Genomic DNA, 22,894 nt, shown 5'->3' with positions numbered 1-22,894 from the left:
TTGCCTTCTCCCATCGAAGCACAGGGCAAGCTTTTTGCAAAGAAAACAAGTGTCCTCTGCTGGCTGCAAATAAAAAATGCATGTGGCGATGCTCTGCCTAGGGATAGCACTGGGTAAGGATGTGTTGTGTGGAGTTTGCATTCTGACTTGTTTTAGAGATGGACAGTAATCCAACCACGAATTGGAGCTAAGCTGGTCACTTGCAGTGCAGACAAAGGAGGGTTGTCAGGTGCCTTTAGGCTGCGTGTACTGGGCAGAGTGCAGCCCTTCTCCATAAGCAGTTCCCCAGTACAGCCTGAATGAGGCATAAGATGGTGGGGGCTGGTAGGGGCAGAGCAGAGAGGGGCAAGAGATTGGAGCTGCCCGAGAGGCAGGGGCAGAGGAGTTCTCCACCAGCATGAAGCACATTTGGGGCAGTCTTTGCAAAAAGGACATGAGAGAAGGGGCCAGCGTGTGCTTGTGCTCTGTGTTTCTGAAATAATCCCTCAGAGATCAATGGGGTTTCACATCTTTTCCCATCTGTTCTTAATCTGTTCACTTGGCAGATGCCAAACCACCATACCCTGTATGGGAAAACACAAAACAAAACACAAAGCCTTCTATCTCTCCTAGTTTTATTCTGAACCATTCTCTGAAGCCCAGCTCTGCCCACACCCCAGCCATGCATGGAGACCCATGGAAGAGCCTGCAGCAGGAACAGCTCTGCCTTCAGCAAGCCCAGAGAAGGGGTTTGTGTCTGATGGAGCAGCTTTGTGTTTATGCAACCCAGTGACTTCAGGCTGGTGATTCTCTTCTGCTGACACCCCTCTGATGCCAAGAATCCTCCACCGACATCTCAGCCCTATTATTCCAAGCACCAGAGGCTTGCACAGCATCAGTCCCAGCCAGGAGATGTGCCGACAGAAGGGATCTGCCTCACAAAAGGGCACAGACCAGCAGTAGGGCCAAGGCAAAGCAGCACGCTGGGCCCCCGGTGACTCCTGCCTTTTGCTCATGCATCCTTTCCTCCTACCTTTACTTCAGAGTTCATCACTGCAAAATCTGCTGAGGACATGAGCAACAGCATTTTAATGGCATCCATGAATACTTTATTTAAGGCAGAGACTCAGTGACTGCAGCACTGTCATTATCAGTGGCTGGACCAAACCATAATAAATAATACAGGATTACTCCCAGCATCTAAAAATATCCTAACCTAAGCTGTTCCCATCCTCATCCCATCAATTGGAAGGGCTGAGTGTTTGCCACAGCTTATACAGTAAATGCAGTTTAACTTTCTTCTTTCCAAATGCTGAAAACTGGCTCTTTTCAGGACGCTTCAATGTAATTTACAGCTGTATTACCAGCTCCTTAATGGTTGCCAGGTTCTCTGGGCTCCTTTGAAATCGAACACGATAAAAAGATGAGAGCCAAAACTGACCACAAGTTTTGTGTCTGCAGGTTCCCATGTGCCTTTCTGGTCTTCTCAGCAAGCTAATGGAAACAATCCTGTAACTTCAAGGCAGAACGATGAGGTTTTAGAATTCCCCTGACTGGTAATGAGAGAGTTGATACAGCTTAACAGCAGGCAAGTGCCAGTGCATCCCTGTGTCTCAGTATTACTGCAAGTCTAAGGTAAGAGGGGGCTGTGAACACCACAGCATGCCCTGCTTTGTTCTGACGCAGCTCTGCACTCCCTTGGACCTATGTCAGTTTAATCAGTGAACACAGCCTGTGCTTCTCCAGCTTGGCAAAGCAGGACTTGGGGTGAAGGAGTTCTCCTCAGCCAACCTGGTGCATTCTGCCAGTGACTCCCAACTCCCTGAAACTTCAAGAGGAAGATCAGCACAGTGAAACACAGTATTTTTAAATGTCCTCACAGCAGTCATCATCATAAAAGCACAAACCTGAGGTTTGTAAAAGTCTAGCAATAAAACCACAGACATCTTTACAGCTCCCAGACATGCAGTGCTCCTCAGCAGCAAGCACAAACCCTCCCAGAAGCAAGGAACAAAACTAACTGGGGAACAGGCCTAATTATTTTACAGCCTAGGAAAAAGGAAAAGAAAAAAGAAAAAAAAGCCACACATGACACCAATTTGCAGGTCAGTACCAGCCACTATCAGGGAAGTGGAAACAAAACCTGTTTGTTTTTTCTCACCTGGAGGCAACAGAGCACTGAGTTGTGTAGAGGCAGAATGCTGCACCTCTAGGCTAGAGTGTGTTTTCAATTCACAGTGCACGCTCAGATCCTGTGCTGTTTTCTGATTGTTTAAACCCATTTTCTTTGCAAAGCAGATTACAGGCATCTGTACTTCCCTAGCTAGCAGTAAGTCTGTTCTGTTCCATGGGAATAGAGATCGTTTCTTTCAAAATGTGAGGCAAGCCCTCCAGCAGTGTAGCTCAGCTTCCCAGTGTGCTCTGGCAGGTTATTTAATATTTCCATGCCTTGAATCTCTCGTCTGCAAAATGAGTGCTGTGTTCCTCCCTCCCTCTGTCCAACAAGGTATAAAGCTCTGCTGGCTGAGCACAGGCACTGGCTGCCCAGGGAGGTGGGGGATCACCATCCCCAGAGGTGGTCAGGAACCATGGGGATGTGGCACTGAGGGACGTGCTCAGTGTGCACGGTGAGGGTGGGCTGGGGGATCGTAAACGTCTTTTCCAGCCTTGATGATGCTATGATTCCATGACCTGAGCTGGTGGTGGGACTGTGCACAGAGCCATGGTGACTCAGTGGGGTGCTGAACACTCAGCAGGGTTACAACACAGTGGTTGGGGGAGGGTTTTCTGGACCCCCTGCTGTAGTTTTGCAGTTCTTCTGCACTTGAATTCACTGAGGTGCAGGCAGGATTTTGTGCTGTCTGCCTGCTTGTACCCTGTGGGGAAGAGAGCATCAGCTCCAGCTCTTGCTGGGATGATGGTACTGATTCAGCTATTGACAGCTCCAGTGCCTCCTCTCTTCCTCTGCCATGGAAATGAACCCATGCGGTAGCAGTGATGGGAAATTACTCAGAGAGAAAAAAAAGCTCTGTGTTAGCCAGGCAAATACTCCAGAATAAACACAGCCTCAGCCTAGTACCGTACAGCTGTCAGGTCCCATTGCAGGAGGTTTCTTGATGCTGATGATTTAACAATTCTCTGGCCCAAGGGTGCATCTCCCACTGAGAATCTGTTCCTCCAGAGCCACTCCATCTCTGACCGGAAAGGAAGCAATCACAGATTTGTGTGTGAATGTATGCAGTGAGACTTACTGCATGGTAACAGCTACAGCACATCCAGCAGATCGGACAGAATGCAGGTGGTTGTGTGTCCATACTGTGCTCCCTGAACACAGGGGTCACTGCCCTTTACCCTGCTGATCTCCAATAGAATGCAATGGGCAGAGCCTGGGCATGCACACACGCATCTGTCAGTCAGTGACTGCTGATAGATTTTGCTGTTGTTGTTTTTGCAAAAGCTTTAAACATGACATGCAGATGTCACAGGTCTTCTTTTGCCCCAGAAAAAAATCCACTTGGTCTTCTGTTAGTGACCCGAGGTTTGGGCTCTGTGTCTTGTGGACTGAATGAGCTCAGCTGGTCGACTGAAGAGCTTTTGGAAAGCAGATTTGGACCCTGATGACACATCTTCTGATTGAAACAGGAGCCCTGGCTCCTGCGAAAGGCCCATGATATAACTGAAAGGTGGGAATTGCTTCACATTGTTAGGAAATGTGCAGTCACCGTCCTGGCTTACATCCACCTGCTGAGTTAGTGCTGAAAAATAATGGATTGTTCAAACGCGTGGTTGGTGGGTGGAGATAAGGAGCCGACCCAGCAAAGGGCTGCTGCCTCCTCGCAGCCACAGCAACGCTTTGCAGCCGGGCAGCAAGTCAGTTCACGCGCACATTGAATGGATAAGGGCAGCGCGCACTCGGCGTTCTGGTCAACGCATGTCAAGCATGCAAAGCCCTTCCGGCCATCCGCTGCTGCAGGGAGCAGTTTGCTCCTTCCAGTGCAAGGCCAGGCAGATCTATTGGAGCCGCTGCTAAAAACTGAAAGCAAACACCGATGCTCACAGCGCCCCGTTAGAGAGCACAGCACCGCTGTGCCAGCAGCGCTGAGCTGCGGGACCGCGTGCCGGCCGTCCCTACCGCACCGCTGCGCGGGGGCCGCTCCGTCCCGTCGCAGAACCGGTGCGGTAGGAAGGGATCTCTAAACCTCACGGAGCAGCTCCCGAACGCGCCACGCACGAGGCGGGGCCCGCCCAGCTCAGGCCGCCGCACGTGGTCCTGCAGCAAACAGCGCAGACACACGGCGCGCGCGCAGGGCGCGGATCCCAGCCTCGCTCTCGGTCGCGCCGCTCAGCCGCGCTTCACGCGGAGGACTTGCGGGAACGCGTGCGCACGTGAGCTGTCGGGAGCCGCTCCGAAAGCGCAGACGGCTTGTACGTGCACGCGTAAGTGCACGTGCCGCCCCCCCCCCCCGCACCAAACGGTGCGCGCGGTGCACGCGCAGCTCGCTCCCGGCGCGCGGAGCGGGCGCGCGCCCTCCCGGCGCGGGCGTGGCCACGGCAACGGCCGCCGGCGGCGCTGACCCGCGTCGCCATAGCGACGGGTCGGGCTGCCGCAACCGCACCTGCGCCTGCGCCGCCGCCCCCGTACCTCTCACCCCCCCCCGAGGCCGGTGGGCGAGCGGCGGCCCCGCGGGGCTCGGCGAGGCGATGAGCGGGTAGCGGCGGTCCGAGGACTCCTCGGAAAGCCGAGAGCAGGTGAGGGGCCGCGGACGAGGAGACGCGGCGCGGCGCGCGTCCCCGCCCGGCCGAGGGGCAGCGGGTCGCCCCGGCGACGCCCGCAGGGGTGGCGGCCCCTCGATGCCGCGGCGCACGGGGAACCGACGGGGGCGGGGCGGGGCCGGGCGGCGGAGGGCCGGGGCGGGGGCGATCTGCATTGCGGGGTTGGGGCGCGCCGGGTGGCCGCGCCGAGCAGGGCCGGGCCGGGGCGGTGCGGACGGATAGGATGCGGCTGCGAACGCGGCGCCGGTCTGCCGTGTAGCTCGCCCGTAGGCGAAGGTAATTGTTGGGAGCGAGGCTCGGCGCTCCGGATCCCGGCGCTCGGGCCGCTTCACGCTTGGCGAACCCTTTGGGGCGCGCCCGTGGCTGCGTGCGGGGGATTCGAGTCCCGGCGCGGTGCCGGCTGCCGACGGAGCGAATGTGGATTCGGCGCAGCTCCGCGCCCTTTGCTTTCCGCCCTCCCCGCGCTCCGCTCGCTGTGTCTGCGCGGTTCCTCCCCGTTCCCTTCCAAAAAGACGGAGGTCTCCCGAGCGGCCCGGAGCTGCGTGCAGTCCTCAGCCCCTTCCTTGCTGAGGTCTTTGTCGCTGAGTTTAATTGCGTTCCTTAAAGCTGCGCCCTTTATTTCAGATCCCAGGTAGAACTGCACGCTTTTAGGGCTTTCAGACCAATTTTTTTTAATGCGTTTTATCATTTCACGGACAAAAATCAACCTGCGGTGTGTGCTCGAAGGCTGCAGGTATTGAGGGCAATGTGTTCATTCGGGTCTGCTGCGTTATTGGGTTTTCTAACAGCAGAACAAAAACTCCCCGGCGCTGTTATTCCAGAACCTGGGGCGTAATGCACACCAAAATATGTCCTGAGCGTTACAAGCAGTGTATAGAAGATACACAGTTGCAGTGATCGAGTTTGAAGCTTTACTTCCAGTACTATTGGGCTCCAGTGCTAAGCAGCAAAATATTCAAGGATTGCTTTTGTATCCTTGAGTTCGGCAGTGCCTTGCGATGCTCCTTGGGTAAAGGGAACGTTTACGTAATTCACCCCTTTGGTCAAGTTCCCGTCTCACCTCATTTCTCACAGTAAGGAGAGAAAGGAATGTAACCAGTGGCGCTGGCTTGGCACAGAGAACTGATAGCTTCATTTGTCTGCAGCGTTCCAATGCTTACCAATGGCTCGCAGGTGACAGCAGCTAACACCGAGGGGCTTTTATGAGCCTCAGTTCACTGAAAGACCAGCGTATGGGATCTGTGTCTGAAGGAGATGGTTGTGCTCTGGCCGGACACAGCACTGATTGTCGGTTTGTTGCTGCCGTGGTTTGAAAAACAAACAGAAAGGGAAGGCTGAAGGACTTTGGTGCTGAAAAAGGCAGTGGCACGAGGCTGGGCTCTGTGCGGCCTGGTTCACGGTGCTTTGCTGCAGAACGCAGCGAACCGCTGTGTGCACGGAGCTGCTGCGAAACAGAGCAGCATGGAGAGCAGGTTGTGTGCCTGTGTGCCTTCTGCAGTGCTGCCAGCCGTGGCGGGGTGCTGCAGTGAGCTGTGCTGGCTGAGCTGCGCTGCCCGGAGCTGCAGTGCTGTTGGCCACAGCCTGCCCTGAGTGCACGGTGCTGCACTGCCAAGCCGGCAGCGATGTGGGACGTGCTCCTGTATGGGTGCTGGAGGCTGTGCTTCACTATGGTTGCTTCGCTTGTTGGTAGGAGCCAGCCTCCCTGATACATTTGTGTTGTCTACAGTGAACGGGTGCCTCGTTTGTCTCTGTGTTCATTTTTTAATGATTTGGTTCTCTAACAGCAGAACAAAAACTCCCCAGTGCTGTTATTCCAGAACCTGGGAAGTGTTGTCTTGCTGTAAGTGAGGGCATCCAGCAGTGCTACAATGGGTGTTGGTCAGGATCTGTGTGATCAGTGAATAACTTTGGTGATGCTTTCCCAGCTCATTTCTCCTGGGGGTGTTAAAAGGGGTGATAATAGAAATGGGAGCAGTACCTTGGTTTGCTGCTAGAAGCGTCCATCTGTGTGGGAAGAATACATGAATTGTGTCAGCAGTGGCAGGGCTCCTTGATGATGGAGGTGTGCATGCTTCTCACGTGTTTGATTGCTCCTTGCTCCTCTTGAAGGTGCAGTGGAGCTCTGTATGGTTTTTTATTCTCCTGGATCCTTGTGAGGGCATCAGGTGCCCACATCTGTAACTGTCTCGGTGTTCTGTGTGTGCAGTCAGACTTGGTATCCTTGCTTACAGGTGGGTGCACACACAAGTAATCACTGCCACTGCATTCCCTGCAGCAGCTCTCAAACCTTTGCTGCAGCCCATTTTCACGTTCCGTTGTTGTTCTAAGGCCGTGGCTGTGCAGTGCATGGCATGCTGAGGGCAGGGCCGTGTGCGGGTCTGAGAGCCTGGCTGTGGGAAGTAGTGCCTGGTGAGAGGGGCTCCATCCAGTGCACAGAGCACTGAGGGGTGACTGTAAATCTGAACTTGTGCAATAGGAGGGAATGGGGCTGTGCTACTGCTGGGGCTGCATCAGTAGGAAAATTGTGGCATAGGGCTGGCTGTAGGGGGCAAAGCAAATGCCTGTGCAGGATAGCAGAGCTTGAGCTGACTGTGGAGAGAGAGACTGCGTGGTTTCCTTCAGGACGTCCTTTGAAATAAGCTGAACAAACACTATTGGGATGGCATAAGTGTGTGGAGATGGGAGAGCTGATCTAAGCAAAGAACAGCTAAGTGTCTGTTGGTTGGCGTTTTGTTGTTAGGGATACATTTAGGAATGTTTGGTCAGTTCAATATAAGGTTCTTCCAAGAGAACTTATGTCCTTAATTGGTTCTGGAGGTTGTGTTTTGTGCTGCGTACAGAAAGCGTTCTGGCAGCTTTTGTCACGTTCCAAGGGAGCGATGGCTGGGTAGCAGTGGAGAGGAAGATCACAGCCTGCCCGTATCTGCTGGCAGGGAGCTGAGGTGGCTTCCAGGTGACAGTCACCCCGTCTGGTTTGTGCAGTGGATACCAAGCGGGTGGCTTTAATAACTACAGTCACTTGGGCTTCGTTCCGGTGGTTTCCTTTAGGCTGTGTCTAAAACCATAGATGAGCATCTTCTGGCCCTTCCCTTGCAGTGGGGCGTAGGTGTGCTCTGACCTTGTGCCCAGCACCGACCACAGCCCTAAAATAACACTCACTTCACTGATGTACTTGGAACTCCATCCATGTGCCTACGATCAGAAAAGGCCCACAGCCTGCTTGGCTTCTGCAAGGCAAGATTTGTCTGTTGAAAAGCTAGCAGTTGTTTGTGATGAGCGTGTGATGAAGTTGGGCCTTGGAGTCTCTTGTTCACAGGCTTAATCTGAGCTGCCTCCAGATCTACATCTGCAGCTATAGCTAGAGATGTTTTGTGATGGTTGCAATGCTGGGAAATGAGAAATAGTGCATGTGCAAGGATGGAATGCAGCATACCATACAAATAAAGCTTGGGAAGCGGGCTTTGGTGCTGGCCTCACTTTGTAAGGAGAGGGCTGTGTTACTGTTGTGGTGTCAGACAGCGCTCTGCCCCTTTTAATGCTTTGTCATCTTTATCCAATGACACATGCATCCCTGGCTGCTGTTTGCCAGGTAGGGTTGGTGGCTCAATGTGGTAGTTCTGCACCATGTGATACTTTCTGTATAAGAACATCATAAAATAAATGAAAAAGCACTGAAGAGGAAGGAGGAAAAACCATGGTGACAGAGCTGTTCTGTGGTGTATGCAGTCACAGCTTTCTTTCCAGCATTGGCTTAATCTGTGTGATGAAATCCAGCCAGGAGTTGGTTGCTTTGAAATCTGTCCCACTGATTTCCATGGTGAGGGTGAAGATTGCTCATCTGGGCTGCTAAGGACTTGGCTGACACCTGCATTTTTACTCCTTAAATTCACTTCTTGATTGTAGCCAGTGCACATTCACTACGATTTGGAAGAGCAGGAGTTTATTGCAATCCTGAAACTGCATTATAGCAGTCCCTGTTAGCACGGTGTTTCATGGAGGGGACACCAGCAGTGTTCCATCTGTGGAGCTCCTGCTCTGGGTGTGCTGGGTATGGCCATGCTGAGGACCATTCCCTCCTAGGTCAGCCGGGCTGCTGGCCTGTTTCACTGTGCATCCTGCCTCTGTCTCCAGTCATCCTGTGTCCAATTTGGCTGTATTATTTGTAGGGCACATGATGCCATTCTAGGAAGAGGAGTATTTTCTCAGTAGCTGGCTTCTGCTTTGTTAGTTTGGCCTGCTCTCTAGTTAGGTACTGGCTACAAAGTTCCTATGGGGGAAAAATAAGAGGTGGGGAAAACGCATGTGATGCACTGGTGTGTGAGAACTGTGCAGACTGTGGTGTGAGTGCTTCTGCAGCTTAGAAGGAAATTGCTAGTGCACGAATGAGGGAGGAAAAGCACTGGAGCTGCTGTTCATGAATGCTGTGCTGTGGCTGCACCACGGGGCACTTCCCTTCCACATCACCTCTGCCATGGCTGCGGGCGGCCTGGGGGAATGCCAGCCCTGTGATCTCCATCAGGAGGGATGGAGGGACTGCTTACAGAGGGGCTGCAGCTGAAACTCATCAGAGCGGATTGGTTTAATTGCACTCACTGATTAACTTACCAGTGCTGCAGGGGAAATGATGCTCTGGTGCTGATCGTTTTTATCTTCTGCCTTCGCCAGTAAAGCTAGCCTGCCTCTGATTATTTTCCTTCGGACTAGGTAATCCTGGTGTGGTCTTTAAAATGCAAGAAACCAAACTGAAAATGGAAAAATAGATGAAGAGATTAACAGTGACAGTCTGTTTTGCTTTTTCTCACATTGGAAGTTAAAAGGTTAAAAATAAGTGTATTTTTGAGGAGTCGAGTTGTAAATACTTCTCATTTTTGTTTGTTGCTAGGGATGAATTTGTTGTCTGTTGAGGTGACAGAGACACCAAACCTGGCAATGCTGAGTAACCACTGGTAGTGAAGGTTTCAGAGTGCCACATATAGGCTGCTTGGTTACTTATCGCTGCTGCTGCTCAGTGTTTGTCAGGAAATACATTTGATAAACATCCCTTTGAGCCTTGGTGTTCTGTGCACTCTCAGCTCCTGCCCTGCTGATGGCACGCGCTCTGAAGCTGGTTCTGTCCTGCTGTCACACTCATTTCCATGGGATTGGGAAGGCTGCGTGCAGATATGTTTGTGTCAAGACTTACAGCCCTGATAAAACATCAAAAGTTCCTTTTGTAATGGAAGATGTACAGTTAAAGCAGGGCTGTGTTATCTTTATAAATGACAGAAGCGTGTTGCTTTCTCAGGGTGTGTGTTCTACTTATTTTAAATGTGTAGAATGAAATTTGTGTCTTACAACTACACACCACAAAGAGCACAATGGAAAACATTTTACGTACCAATATGAACCAATTAAGGTTGTCTGTGTCTCCTGCCAGGGAACAGAATTAAGATATGTCTCTTGCACAGCATGGGGTTCCACAGCTGTACACGGTTGTCCAGGCAGTGAGAATCTCTGTAATCTAAATTATACAACTGCTTTTACAGAACTTAGATAACTTAAATAACCGAATAGGGCCTTAGTAGTGACATGGCAAAGCAAAGCATCAGCTGTGCTGAACCCAGCATTGTCTCCTGTCTCCTTGCTGGATGCCGTGGCTCCCGGCAGCACTCAGTATCACCGGCTGCTCCCACAGACCTGTCCTTGCTGCTGCTGTGCTGCGTGCTGCCCTGGGGAGGATGGCATTTCTCCCCCCGATGGCTGTGAGATTCCCATCCATTATGTGCTGCTGCCCATCGCTCTGGCTCTCCAGAACTTGCCCGTTCTGCAAGTTTACTATTTAAATGACATGTTCTGCTTGGCCCCCATCTTACTCACTGTGTCACTGCGGCCTGTGTGCCAGGCTCTGGTGGCGTGGGGACTGCACTAGTGCTGGCTGGAGCACAGTGAGGAAATGCAATAGCAGGCAGCAGCAGCCAGAGAGCTCTCCTCCCAGTGCAGTGTGCGTGGCTGCACTCAGCTGCATTAAGGATCCCTTGTTTTGTATTTCTCTGTAGTGACGGTGCAATTTAGTCCTTTCTCCTGTGTTATTGTCCAGGGATGTTTCTAATTCCTGTATCCCCGGAGGTAAATGGAAAACCCCCAGCTAGACACAGGCATTATGGCCCGTTTCTCAGAACTCTACTTTTATCTTATAACAGGATTAGTGACTTTGTCTGAAGTTAATCCTTTAAATGTGTTAACTCCAAGAAAATGAGTTCCCTATGCTGCTCTGGCCTAGAGTTAAATTAGGCTGTCTGAAATGAGAGTACTTCCAATTGAAATAGCATGAAACAGGAAAACCTTTCACTTTTGAGGCACTTGCTTGGTTACATATTAATTCATTAACAGTATAATTCAGCTGTTTGTCTTGAACCAGGTTGCAGAGTGAGAATCTTTCTATCTATCTGCAAGTGAAGTCATTGATACAATTCTACCTCTTGTTCACTGGCAGAGTAACTGCATGCCAGGATGGCAACTTCAAACCTGGAGAATCAGCTGCACAGTGCCCAGAAGAACCTCTTGTTTCTCCAGAGAGAACACGCCAGCACCCTGAAGGGCCTGCATGCCGAGATCCGGCGCCTGCAGCAGCACTGCACAGGTAGCTGGCAGGGTGCTGGGTGGCTGCTTGCCTCTTCTCACAAGGATGGGGGAACTGCTGTAGAGCCCATCACAGTGTATCTTTTGGGTTTATGTATCTCAGGGCATGACAAGTGTGATCGTTAAGCAGTGATTTTATTATTATTATTTTTAAAAAATAAAAGCCTGTTACCTTCTTGTTCTGGTTGCTTAAGATTTGATAACTGGCAGTGCATCTCCTGTTATTTTAAAGGTGCTTACTGAGTGGCTTATATGTTGCTGTCCTAAAAAAAGTAACTATTTATTTCCCTCAGACCTAACCTATGAGCTGACTGTGAAGAGTTCAGACTTGTCAGGTAAGGAATACATAGCATTTTTCTTTGATGTTCACATTAAATTGCCTCATGTTTTTTAATGTTTTATTTTGTCTGTTACAAGTAGGTGAGAATACTTTGCATATGGGATATTGTTGGCTATAAATTCCAATGGTGTAAGAGTAGCTTTCTCCTTTTCAGAATCATTGTTATTGATGAAGTAAATGTCATAAGTGTCAAATATTTACAGGCTGGTTAGGCCTGGTTCCAAGGCTAATGGGGGGGGGGGGGGCCCCACAACCCAGAGGGGAAAGGGTAGGGAGATGGGCCTAAAAAGATGGAGATGGGCTTCTTATTGGAGAAATTCAGGCTGCACATCTCTTCTGAGCAGCTGGGAAAGTGTCCAGCTGTAATAACTAAAGACATCATCCTATGGTGGGGTCAGCCTGTCCCTGAGGGCATGTCCTCACCAGTGCAGGATCCCCTAGCTTGAGTGATGCATAGCGTTCTTGTGAAGAGAAGGCAGGCAGGCTCAGACACCTGAGCCCCAGAGTGACTTCTACAGCAGCAAGGAGAACCCACTCTGCCTCCAGAGTCACAGGCTTCAGCCATCTGTGAATGGCCAAAGCTAAAGCTTCAGCCTCTCTTGGTAAGCTGAGACAGCTGTTCCATCATGCTTACCAGCCACCTGGCATTAACTGGGGGAGAAGTTCTTCTTAATGACCAGAAAATTTGCAAGATAGCTCCAATCTGGAGCAAGTTCTGCTAGAGTAATTTCTGTAATCCCTGTTCTCAATGCATGAAGCATCTTTTAAACTATAGTGAGTGGCACTAACTCCTCACCTTTTCCAGTAAAAGCCATCCTGCTGCTTCTGAAGATGAAGCAGTTGCTACAGTATTGGCAGAGGTTGGTCTTTGGGCTCTTCTATGGCTTTGGAATGCCAAAAAGAACCCTGCTGCAGCATTTTTCTTAGTGGCTATCGTTAACCTGGAAATGCTTCTGCTTTTCCTGTTCTTCTAGGAAGCATTAGTTCAAGAAGTGATGAACTCAAAAGAAAGTGCGAAGATCTTGAAGCTCAGCTGAAAGCCAAAGAGGCTGAAAACAATGAATTATTGAAAGAACTTGAACAAAAGAATGCAATGATAATGGTGCTGGAAAACACCATTAAAGAAAGAGAAAAGAAGTATTTGGAAGAGTTGAAAATGAAAAGCCATAAGCTCAATATGCTGTCCAGTGAACTAGAGCAGAGAGCAAGCACGATCGCTTATCTAACTTCTCAACTGCACGCTACTAAGAAGAAGCTGCTGAGTTCAAGCGGGACTTCGGAGGGGACCCCTTCAGGCAGTCCAGTGTTGTCCAGCTATAAGCCAGCCCCTCCCAAAGACAAACTGCCCGAGACTCCACGGCGCAGAATGAAGAAGAGTTTGTCAACACCGCTCAACCCGGAGTTCGAAGAGGCCTACAGAATAGGGTCGGATAGTCGGAAGCTGCTGCTAAGGGAGCACGTGGATGCCATGCCTGATCCCACTCCGTTTCTGTTGGCCAGAGAAACGTCGGAGGTCCACCTCGTTAAGGAGAGGCCGCTGGTTATTCCACCCATCGCTTCGGATCGAGCAGCCGGCGAATCGCACAGCCCAGCGCGAGAGAAGCCGCACAAGGCGCACGTCGGAGTGGCGCATCGCATCCACCACGCTGCGCCCCCCCAGCCTCAGGCAGAGGTTGAAACGCTGGCGGTGGATCAGGTCAACGGAAGCAAGGTGGTCAGAAAGCACTCAGGGACGGACAGAACTGTTTGAGTCAAATCACTGCTGCCCTGTTCTGTCGCTGTTTATGCACTGTGATCCCATAGGATAAATAGCACCTGCAGTAAAGTTTCTTTCGATGCCCCATGCATGCCAAACTTCTTCCAGATACATCATTAATAGATTATCCTCCTCTATTGATACCTACTAGGACTGTGTTCATATGGCAAGGTATATAACTACTAAATGCTGTGGCCAAATCAGGGGTACCTGACTGCTTGCTTCTGAGCACTGCTCCATTTATTGTATCTACACGTGTGGACAAAGGCACATGCTGCAGGCTGTGTTATTAATATTAGTGAAAACAAGCCTATTAACCTGCAGCAATAGGTATTGGCTGTTAGCATTTGAAATAGCAATGGTTCTTTTGTCTTCACTGTGTATGTAGCACTTCATACACAAACATTAACTTTCATGACAAAGCCTTCCTCACGGTAGCATTGAAAATCCATGGGCTGTACATACACTTCAAAACAAACTAAGGACTTTTTTCCTTCAAATGCTCTCAGTTGTGAACTGTGTTCATAGTTTCTCAAAGTCCTGAGAGTCCCAGTAAGCATTGTTTAGTCCTAAATAACTTGGTTTGTGGCTTTAAGTAAAAAATGAGGAAGAAACATGGAAAAATCACTGTCTTCAATGGTTAATGGTCCTCTCAGAAGGAGTATGAACATGTTTTTGTTTGTTTTTTTAAACTGAACGCCCTCAATGCACATTTTACACTAGTCAGTGAGTACACTGCACTTGTGGCACCTTCCATACTGGCTCAGAGCTCCTTTTTTTCAGGGAGAAAATGTACCCGACTGTCCTGTATGAGAATGGTTCTTTATGCTCTAACCTGCACTTTTTTTATAAAGATTGCTTTTTGTGTTTTGTTTTGTTTTTTTCTTGAAAAGTTTAGACTTATTCAGGGTATCAATGGTCAGTTCTGACTTCTAATAGCTTAGAAGCCTGAGCTGTGCCTCTAACATGTGTGTACTCAGTTTTAAATGTAACTGACTTACCCACTTCTTACAAGAGGAGAACCTGGCATCCTTGACTTCTATCCAAGTCACTTGGGATGCACCTGCCTTGTACTTGTCCTGGTTCCCCTGTCTAGTTAGCAACAGGTAGACCCTGCATCTGTTGTTAGACTACTTGATTTTTGTTTCTTCTTTTTGTTCTTTTTTCTAGGAAAGAAAGGCATACTGAGAGCTGTGTATGTAATTTTTGGAAAGGAGTTTTTCTTAAATTCTGATCAGCACCTCCAGCTTGCCTCTGCTTCACTCTTGTCTGCAGCCTCTGAGTAGGACCAGCAAGAAAAAACGGCTCCCAAATGCTGCTAAGCTTATGATGTGCCTTCAAAAATTTGGAACACGTAACCTTTGTAAAAGCTGATGAAGGATCCCTGCCTGCCCTCTTTCCTTCCCCTTGCCAGCTGTAATTTGCCCCTCCAGCTTTTTTTCTGCAGCTGTGTGTTGGTGTGTTTCCCTCTGGAGCCTTGGGTAACTATCTGTCAGCTTTCTCCCTCCTCCCCCCCAAAAAAGGCACTGACAGGATGAAAAAAGCTGTTCTTCCTACCTGTGGTACTGCTAACTTCCTTGTGCAGCATGCAAACTTACAGCAGGGTTGGTCCCAGTCAGAGAGGATTGGAATGTCCACTGACCTGAAGGCTTCCTGTGCCCTGTCCCTGTGCACCCTCACAGCTCAGGCACTTGCTAGTTTGAGAAGCCCAAGAAATGCTTGTCAGCGTTGTGCCTTGCCAGCCGTGTGCTAGGATTTGTTTCATGAACTGTGGGGAGGGACAGGCAAAAGCTCTGTTCCTGCAAAATTGGCTAAAGAAAGTTTGTTATCCTGGAGTGCTCAGTGTATTGTATTTACCAGCAGTGTTTTCGGTTTGGGGATTTTTTTGGTGGTTGTTGCCATATTTTTATGGCTGTTGTATGAGTGAGCTACCCTGCCACTTGTTCAAGGCTGATGGAAGGCATCGCTTCCAAACCCAGCAGAAGTGATGCTTTGGGCAATTAAAAACATTTCTTACAACCATACAGCCAAACCTTAGTCTTTGTGTCTGCGAGGCTACCTTACTACATCGTTCCCATATATGTATGTATTTTTCCCATATATATACACACATATACGTACACGTATATATATATATATATATATACACACATACCAGTTTGAAGTGTTTCTAACAGGAAATACAAATGATAAAACTCTTCATTTTTAGAAGTGTTTATTGATACCATTAGCTCACAGTTGTACTACTGGAAGTCAGGTGTGCCTAATGGGACCCCACCTTGGGGCTCAGTCTTGGCCTCTTTTTCTTTCTTCCCCTCTCTCACACGGGGGATGCTGTGAGGATAACGCAGTGCCTAACTGCAAACTGTCAGTCTGCATTCAAAGTGAGACAAACGCCTTGAAGCACCCAGTGGGAAATGTGCTTTGTGGTATAAAGATCAGCTTCAAAAACAAGGCCAACACCCATGGCGTTCCTTCTCTGGGAGGTGGTGTACACCGGTGTCCGGAGGGTGTTCTAAAGAGGAAAAGAGGCACTGAGTGGTGCTCCAAGCACTGCGTGAAAGTGGAAGCCAGAGGGGTGTCTATAAGAGATGGTTGTCTTCAGAAATTCGCTCTGAGGACTGAGGAGAAACTTTATGCTGCACGTTTTACACGCTGAAGGCAATAGTGGCGCTGCTTGTGCTAAGAGCAAAAGGACCAGCAGCTACTGAGATTTAAAACAGGAGGAAGTTGATCAGCAAATCTATCCCTGTCCCCAGTGGAAAGGTACCTGGAGTTTGAGCCTGTGTGCTTCAGTGGGTATTATCTTCAGGATGGGTAACTCCACCACCAGCACCCCGGGCTTGCTTTTTGTTAGGCAGCTGTTCTCCGTGTCCCAGTCTGCCCCTTCCAGAAACAGGCCAGAAACAAAGCAGCCTGCAAAGGCAGAAATGTAACATCTTGTGTAAATCAAGCTGCTACGGCAGCGTAAGGCAACTGTTCCTGCAGCAGCTGTCCTGTCCTCAGCACCTACACAGTAAGGACAGAACTCACAAACTGCACCTGCAGGGAGGCATGTCACTGACCTGTGGTGTTTGTTCTTAGCTGCAAGCTCTGCCTTTAAGACAAATTTCCAATTGAAATTGGCTTAGCTGCATTATGTATGATAAACAGCATTAGGACTAAATACTGATTTTCTTGCAGCTTTCTTTCCTACAGTGGATGCTGTTCTTCCAGTCATTTGCTTGTGTAACAGCCCAGTTCTGAGCAAGCTTTGTCACTCTGATGGTGACATCATGCCAACAAAAGGTGGAGGTTTGAATGTTAGCAAATACAGAAAAGAAAGGGATTTGTTATTAATTGAAAGCTGTGTTTGGAAACGGAGGGGGAAAGCATCTCTGTTTTCATCAGTCAGGTCTAACACTCAGAGATGCTAATCTGGCCCTATATCCTGTGTGTGTTGTATTTAGTCATTAGAACATTGTGAGCCATCAAAACTTCAAGGATATCTTTACATAGTAAGTAACACATAGCTGTATGTTTACATACATAGCTTTTTGTTTACATAGATTATTTGCACTGTAGGTGTATCTTTAAAAATTTGCTAGGATGAAGTAGTATTTTCCTTATTAAGAAAATGCATATGGAGAAAAGAGCAAAGTAAGTTGAAGAAATACTTGAACGTGTGTGTGAAAAAGCTGGAGAAAGAATGAAGCGTTCAGTTTACAGCAGCTCAGCAGCAAAGCAGGAACCTGAACCTGGCCCATTCCCAGCTCATAACCACGTGGACTGTTAAATGGCATGACTGCATGCGTTGTCTGCAGAGGTATAATCAAATTAATTCCACTCAGCAGGCCAAGCAGTTTCTCTTTCTCCCCTCCGGCCTCAATTAACTTTTTTTTTTCCCCTCAAATAATCATAAAGTCACCTACCTTGTGTAGGCCCTTCAGTGATGTCTTCTGCAGTCCTGTATTTGGTCACCTCGGTGTACAGGGTGGAGTGATCCAGGGGCCACCTGTTTTTCCTGCAGGTGGCTTGAACAAGAGCTGTCAGGTAAGATTCTGGAATGTGCAGGCCTGAGAGCCACATCACCTTTGGTTCACAGTCATTAACCTGCAATCAGGAACAGAAGACAGCCTGCAGTGCTTGCTCTGTTCTCCCACCAAACCTCCTCCTCAGCTCAGAGACCAATCTTAAAGGTTAGCCAGTGGCTTCATTCTCATTCTAGGTGGTGACTGGTTGGCATAAGTTCAAATTAAGTAAAGCATTGAAATTTCAATGACTTCCATACCCCATCACTAATTTGCACTGCGTATAAAACAGACACAGAAAGAGCTTTCTGGGGTCCCCCATTTACTTACCCAGGTGCTGTACTGGTTGTACCTATCTGTGAAGAAAATAATCCAATTTCCAAGGGTTTTTAGCGTGTCGGGGGCCAGCCGCCTCCAGATGCCAGGAATCTGTCCATTGAAGAGGGCCCGAGCCACATCGTCCAGTTCACTGCTCATTCCAACTTCCCCAGCCAAGGCCTGGAACAACAGCGACAGTCCTGAGTGCCAGAGCTGAGGCAATTAAAGCCTGAGCTGATTGCAGCTGCTTGCTGTGAGCCGCAGTAGCGGTGCTCCTACGTACGCGCTGCAGTTCAGCCAATGACTTTGCCATGCAAATGATGAGTTTATTAAAACGTTCCAGTTCCTGCAACAGCACCACAGTTGTTGGGGGCAACTCCAGTCCAAAATTTTTTCGTATCTTGCTGAGATCAAATACTTCTGGTATTTTGTTTTCTATATCCTTAGCAACATGAGCAATATATTCATCTCGACTAACTCCTGTACCAGATTCACCTGAAACAAAAACACCTTAGTGAGACTAATCTGAACAAGTATCACCTCTATTATTAATTTTTAACGAGAGAACTTTGAAGGCTGACTCTGCCTGGCGCCCACTTCTTTACCCACCCTGTGCAGCACTGACCTTTGCACCAGCAGACTCCCTGCATGCCCAGCACTTCCTCTGAGCACGTGCTGAACTACTCCCTGCTGCCAGGGCTCAGCAGCTCAGCTGCTTTCCTTCCCTCTCAGTCCCTGTTCTTTGCTGCCTCTGCTCCGTGAGGCCATTACATGTGCTGGCAGGCAGAGCCCAGCCGTGCTGCAGCAGCAGCTCCTCAGTGCCAGCCTGTGGGAATCCAAAGGACCCAGACTGCTGTGGGGCTGCAGCATACTTGGTACCACAATCCCTGCAGTGCAGTTCATCACCTCGTTAGTTCCTATTTGCAGTCCAAAGTGGTGGTGGATGTACCTGTTTGAGGCTGCAGTTCAAGAAGATGAGACCATATACCACGAACTGCCTGTGTGTAATACCCGATCTCAGCATTGGCATGAAGACCAAATACTTCTGGAGTGTTGGTGAGGGGCAGACATTCTATTGCCACTGCAACACAAAACACACCTCATAGTGATGCATACATTATGCTACAGCCACCAGAGCACACATAGAGCAAGTAGAGTTATTTTATTTATTGCTAATTTACCTAAGAGAAAGCATTGCTTACCAACAAAGTCATCTTTTACCGTCCCTTGTGGAATCCTATAATCAACCTCATCATTTTTATAGAAATGAAATGTTTGGAATGTGTCAAATATGAAATCACCAAGGTACTCATCCATATAGACAGTCAGAATGCGACGATCAAAGCTGTCAATGGCACGGCCGCCATACATGACCTAGACATAATTACACTAATTACATACCACTGGCTTTTGAGGCAGCAAACAGAGTTTAACAAAAAAAAGAACAAACACTGAAAGGTCCAAAGCATTTTGCTATTGCAGTGGCTGCGTAGTGTGAGTATAAGGCTGTCTCTCTTAAAGGCTTCCTCTAGCTCCTTCTCAAGGGAAGCTGTTCTGGGCAACTCCTGATAGCCAGTCCTGGTGAAGTATTTACATACATGCAACAGCAACTTCCTCAGTAGCAGCTCAGGATCAGCTGTGATTCAATGCTGCCAAATAATAACAACTTCCTGTAAGATTTTGTGTGGCAGCAGCTACTTTGAACCGGCCAGCTGCTGCACAGCACACAGCAAGGACAGCATGCTTTGGAAATACCTGTTTGTACAGCTCTCACATCAGTCACGGTCCACTGCACTAACAGTACTGTAAAGTTGTGCTGTTCAGTGCCTTTCCTCAGAGGATCCCAAAGGTTCTCTCAGAATTAAGCATCATCACTCCCCTCTTATACAGTTAAACACAGTGGCCCCTGTTTATTGAGGCAGTGACAAGTGACTTGCTCAGGAGTTTCAGGACTGCCCAGAAGAGATTCTGAACCATCTCTATGTTATGACACGGCTCAGGGATTATTTAGTGACAGTGTAGGTGCTCACCTCACCAATAAGATACTTGAGGCTGCTCCAGGGGATTTTATCATCATTTTGCTGGAAAGCTTTTGTCAAGTATGTGTGAAGAATTTCCATGCAGACCTAATAAAGACGTTAAAACAAGACAAGATTCAAAAATCAGCTACACACATCCATGATTTTACTTAACACAGTTCTTGTTTGAAAACTAACAATAGTTTCTTCCTCAACAAAGTGAAACAGAAAGCATACATCTTGTTAAGGAAAGAAACCCCTACGGGAGGGCTATTAAATAAATGCATTTATGTAAACAACATATATAAATACAAACATAAATGACTGAGAATCTCAATAAGTTCTGTGGCCTTAATGTGATCACAATTGACATTATAGAAGATCGTGAATCTACATGAGACCACAGCAACAACAAAACAGAGTTAATATAAATTATATTGCAAGAAAGGATTGAAGCTGGATAGATTATGTGTTTTCAAAAGTAATTTGAGCAACTCAAGAACATAAGAGTCGTTGTCATTATTTTCTTACCTGGAAATCAGATTCATTAAAATCATACGGTACGTTCCAGCCAACCTTCCCAAACTTCCTCCTCTCCTGAACCACGGCATGGAAAAATGCCAGCACATAGACCAAGGATTTGAAGGCAGGATGTGGGCACTGATCCAAGGCCTCTTTGGGAATTCTGAAGTAGGTGGCTCGCATATTCAGTTTCAGACCATTTGGTGGTTCTGTTACAACCTGTCACAATAATCAGGGACACCATCAGTTACTGAATAGCATCAGGAAAACAAGCAGTAAGTGTATCATGCAAAATTATACAATGCAAGCCTAAAAAACTGATCAGCCTTCTAAATTCATGCCAATATGGGACTTTTTTGTATGTAAAGATATGCACCTGACCTTTTATCAAGGTTAGCAGAGATGTGAAAAGAAATCTGGTATTATTTTAGAAATAGTTATTTATTGGAAAGATTAATGGCTTATCATACTTTTTGATTTAATCTACTGAAATAGTAATAGTAATTTATATATTTTGCTGTGTCCTACATACCACAACATTAAGATGGCTTAAGTCTTTAACGTGACATTACTAATTATCAAATGAAAGCAGGGTCAGCTTCCTGGCAGCATTGTCAAAGTGCTGTAAAACCATGCTGCCTATGGTTTGACCTAGAAAGTGCATGTGTGCAATCTGAAATCAGAAATGTGTTTGTGCTCACTTCTCCCCACTGAGGCAAGAAGCAGTGCTGAGGTGAACACTGCAGAGCTATCAGTGATAAAGCAGAGCACTGGGTGGATCCACTGTAGTGGGTGGATCTGATACACCACCGCCATCTACTCTATGAAATAAAGTTATTACATTTACGGACTGGTTCACCACAGCAGAAGTAAAGCAGCCACACAATAGAAAACTAGAACTGCATCATGGCTTGTGCCTTCAAAATAATCAGCTCAGCTTGCTTGTGATAAATGCTGCAGCCTGAAGTAGCAACTGGAAATCGTTATCCTATTACAGTGTCTGCTCCACTGACACTACAGCCAGGCTAGACAGACCTCAGCTCTGCACCAGGAGTGACAGGACTATTTCTGGCTCTCGGATATACTGTATCTGTGACAGCATTTGAATGAATGTAAAGAGTATTTGTCACATCTCCAGGTTTACTCACAAAGCTCTATGCTAAAATAACAGCCCCAGAAAAAGAAATTGCTTAACAGCCGTTATCCAAAGGAAAAAATAATCACCAGAAAATAAACAAGACGATGAAAAACCTATCTGGACAACGAAAACAAAAAGCTTGTACACAGCCCAAGTCAACATGCTGCATTCAGGTCCCACTCCTCCCCAGATCAGCCTGTTTTGCTGAGCACACAGGACATGCCCTGCCCCTGGGCTTCCACACAGCACCTTCAGTGACTTCTGCAGAATCCCAATGGGGAAGCCCTCGGTTGGGTCTGTCGTCAGCCAGAGGCGAAAGTCTGGGTGAGGATTTGTGATTTTCTCCAGGGCCTTTTCCAGAGTGATAAGCCACCTCACCAAAAGGTGACAGTTCTGCAGCATCAGCCACTCTCCTCTCACCACCACGTTCTCCAGCATCTGCAGGGCAATCTTAAGAGACAAAAAGAACGGTCTGTGAGGAACACTCCCCTTACCATGAAAGCAAACCAACTCTCAGGGTCAGTGCAGGAGATTTCTTCTTGCCAGCAAACACACCCAGTCTTTTAGTTATAATAGAATACTCTTCCCTGCAAATGGAATTGCACCAATATCACAAACAGTTGCTGTTTTTTCATTAATCCCTTTTGAAATTAAAGTCATGTAGATTGCTGAAACACTTCAAGACACTGAAGTAGTGTACATGGCCCAGAAAAGGATGGTGATGAGAGTCTAACAAGGGGAGATCTAAATGAAGCTTCTCAGAGTTCTTCCACTGTCCAAAATCACAGCAAATTCAGCAGTTGCTAAGCTGTGGATGTTTCAGCCTAAGGGTCCATAATAAAACAAAAAAAAAACCTACAGGAAAGACAGAAAAAGCAGCAGAACATGTTTTTCTAACACTGTGACTTCACATCAACCCCTGTCCTTACTTTGAAAGGCTACAGAGCAACATCTTTTCAGCTCAACTACTTTTTAACAGCTGAACATAAAAGCCATAAAAGCAACCTAGCAACCAAATGCACATTACATAAAAGCATTATTTCTAGTTTGGCAAATTGTATTCTATTTCCAAAGCACAAATTAACTTCATTTTCAATGGCCTTCAGAAAGGAAATTTGGACAAGCCCATGACAGTAAAAGCATGATTTGCAATTCACATGCCAACTCAGTGCCCACAGAACGTCCTGACCCTCCCACTGAAGTTACCTGTTCTTGGCCTTGTCCCATGGCTAGGAATTTGAGTCTGTCCCCTCCAAAGCCTGTCCTCTCAGCCAGTTTCATGAGGTCACTAATGGGATCACAGCCAGGACTTAAGATAAAGACAACTGGTGAGTAAGGACTGCTCTGCTCAAAGACAGCTTCAAAGCTGATCACGGGGGGCTGCACGTATCTGGTAGGAAAAGAAGCACAGTGAGCTGCTCT

The 22,894-nt window shown here is 47.9% G+C and overlaps 2 protein-coding genes across 15 annotated transcripts in view; one reads left to right on the top strand and one right to left on the bottom strand.

Moving 5' to 3' along the window:
- Positions 1-15,503, top strand: part of CCDC92 (coiled-coil domain containing 92) — a 107,564-nt gene extending 92,061 nt beyond the window's left edge. For 11 of the 14 annotated variants that reach the window (XM_052691059.1, XM_052691051.1, XM_052691057.1 and 8 more), the window contains 4 exons: positions 1,441-1,567; positions 11,225-11,371; positions 11,664-11,705; positions 12,685-15,503. In XM_052691059.1, coding sequence (XP_052547019.1) covers positions 11,242-11,371; positions 11,664-11,705; positions 12,685-13,460 — 948 coding nt within the window. In that variant the 5' untranslated portion in view covers positions 1,441-1,567; positions 11,225-11,241 and the 3' untranslated portion in view covers positions 13,461-15,503. Of the gene's footprint in view, positions 1-612; positions 1,420-1,440; positions 1,568-4,585; positions 4,729-4,918; positions 5,029-11,224; positions 11,372-11,663; positions 11,706-12,684 lie in introns of those variants that run through there. The other 3 variants (XM_052691062.1, XM_052691063.1, XR_008208646.1) reach the window with 3 other exon arrangements.
- A 41-nt stretch (positions 15,504-15,544) lies between these two features.
- DNAH10 (dynein axonemal heavy chain 10) overlaps positions 15,545-22,894 on the bottom strand; it is a 54,515-nt gene continuing 47,165 nt past the window's right edge. The window contains exons 69-79 of the mRNA XM_052691065.1: positions 22,679-22,862; positions 21,722-21,922; positions 20,344-20,553; positions 19,825-19,920; positions 18,997-19,168; positions 18,744-18,875; positions 18,078-18,289; positions 17,807-17,974; positions 17,378-17,558; positions 16,237-16,382; positions 15,545-15,981 (exon numbers count right to left, since the gene is read on the bottom strand). Of these exons, the coding sequence (XP_052547025.1) occupies positions 15,835-15,981; positions 16,237-16,382; positions 17,378-17,558; positions 17,807-17,974; positions 18,078-18,289; positions 18,744-18,875; positions 18,997-19,168; positions 19,825-19,920; positions 20,344-20,553; positions 21,722-21,922; positions 22,679-22,862 (1,849 nt within the window). The 3' untranslated portion in view covers positions 15,545-15,834. The remainder of the gene's footprint in view (positions 15,982-16,236; positions 16,383-17,377; positions 17,559-17,806; positions 17,975-18,077; positions 18,290-18,743; positions 18,876-18,996; positions 19,169-19,824; positions 19,921-20,343; positions 20,554-21,721; positions 21,923-22,678; positions 22,863-22,894) is intronic.

The sequence above is a fragment of the Tympanuchus pallidicinctus genome, unplaced genomic scaffold (assembly GCF_026119805.1).
Source record: "Tympanuchus pallidicinctus isolate F22 unplaced genomic scaffold, pur_lepc_1.0 scaffold28, whole genome shotgun sequence".
NCBI classification, from domain to species: Eukaryota; Metazoa; Chordata; class Aves; order Galliformes; family Phasianidae; genus Tympanuchus; species Tympanuchus pallidicinctus.
This window is presented reverse-complemented; position numbering and strand designations above follow the sequence as displayed.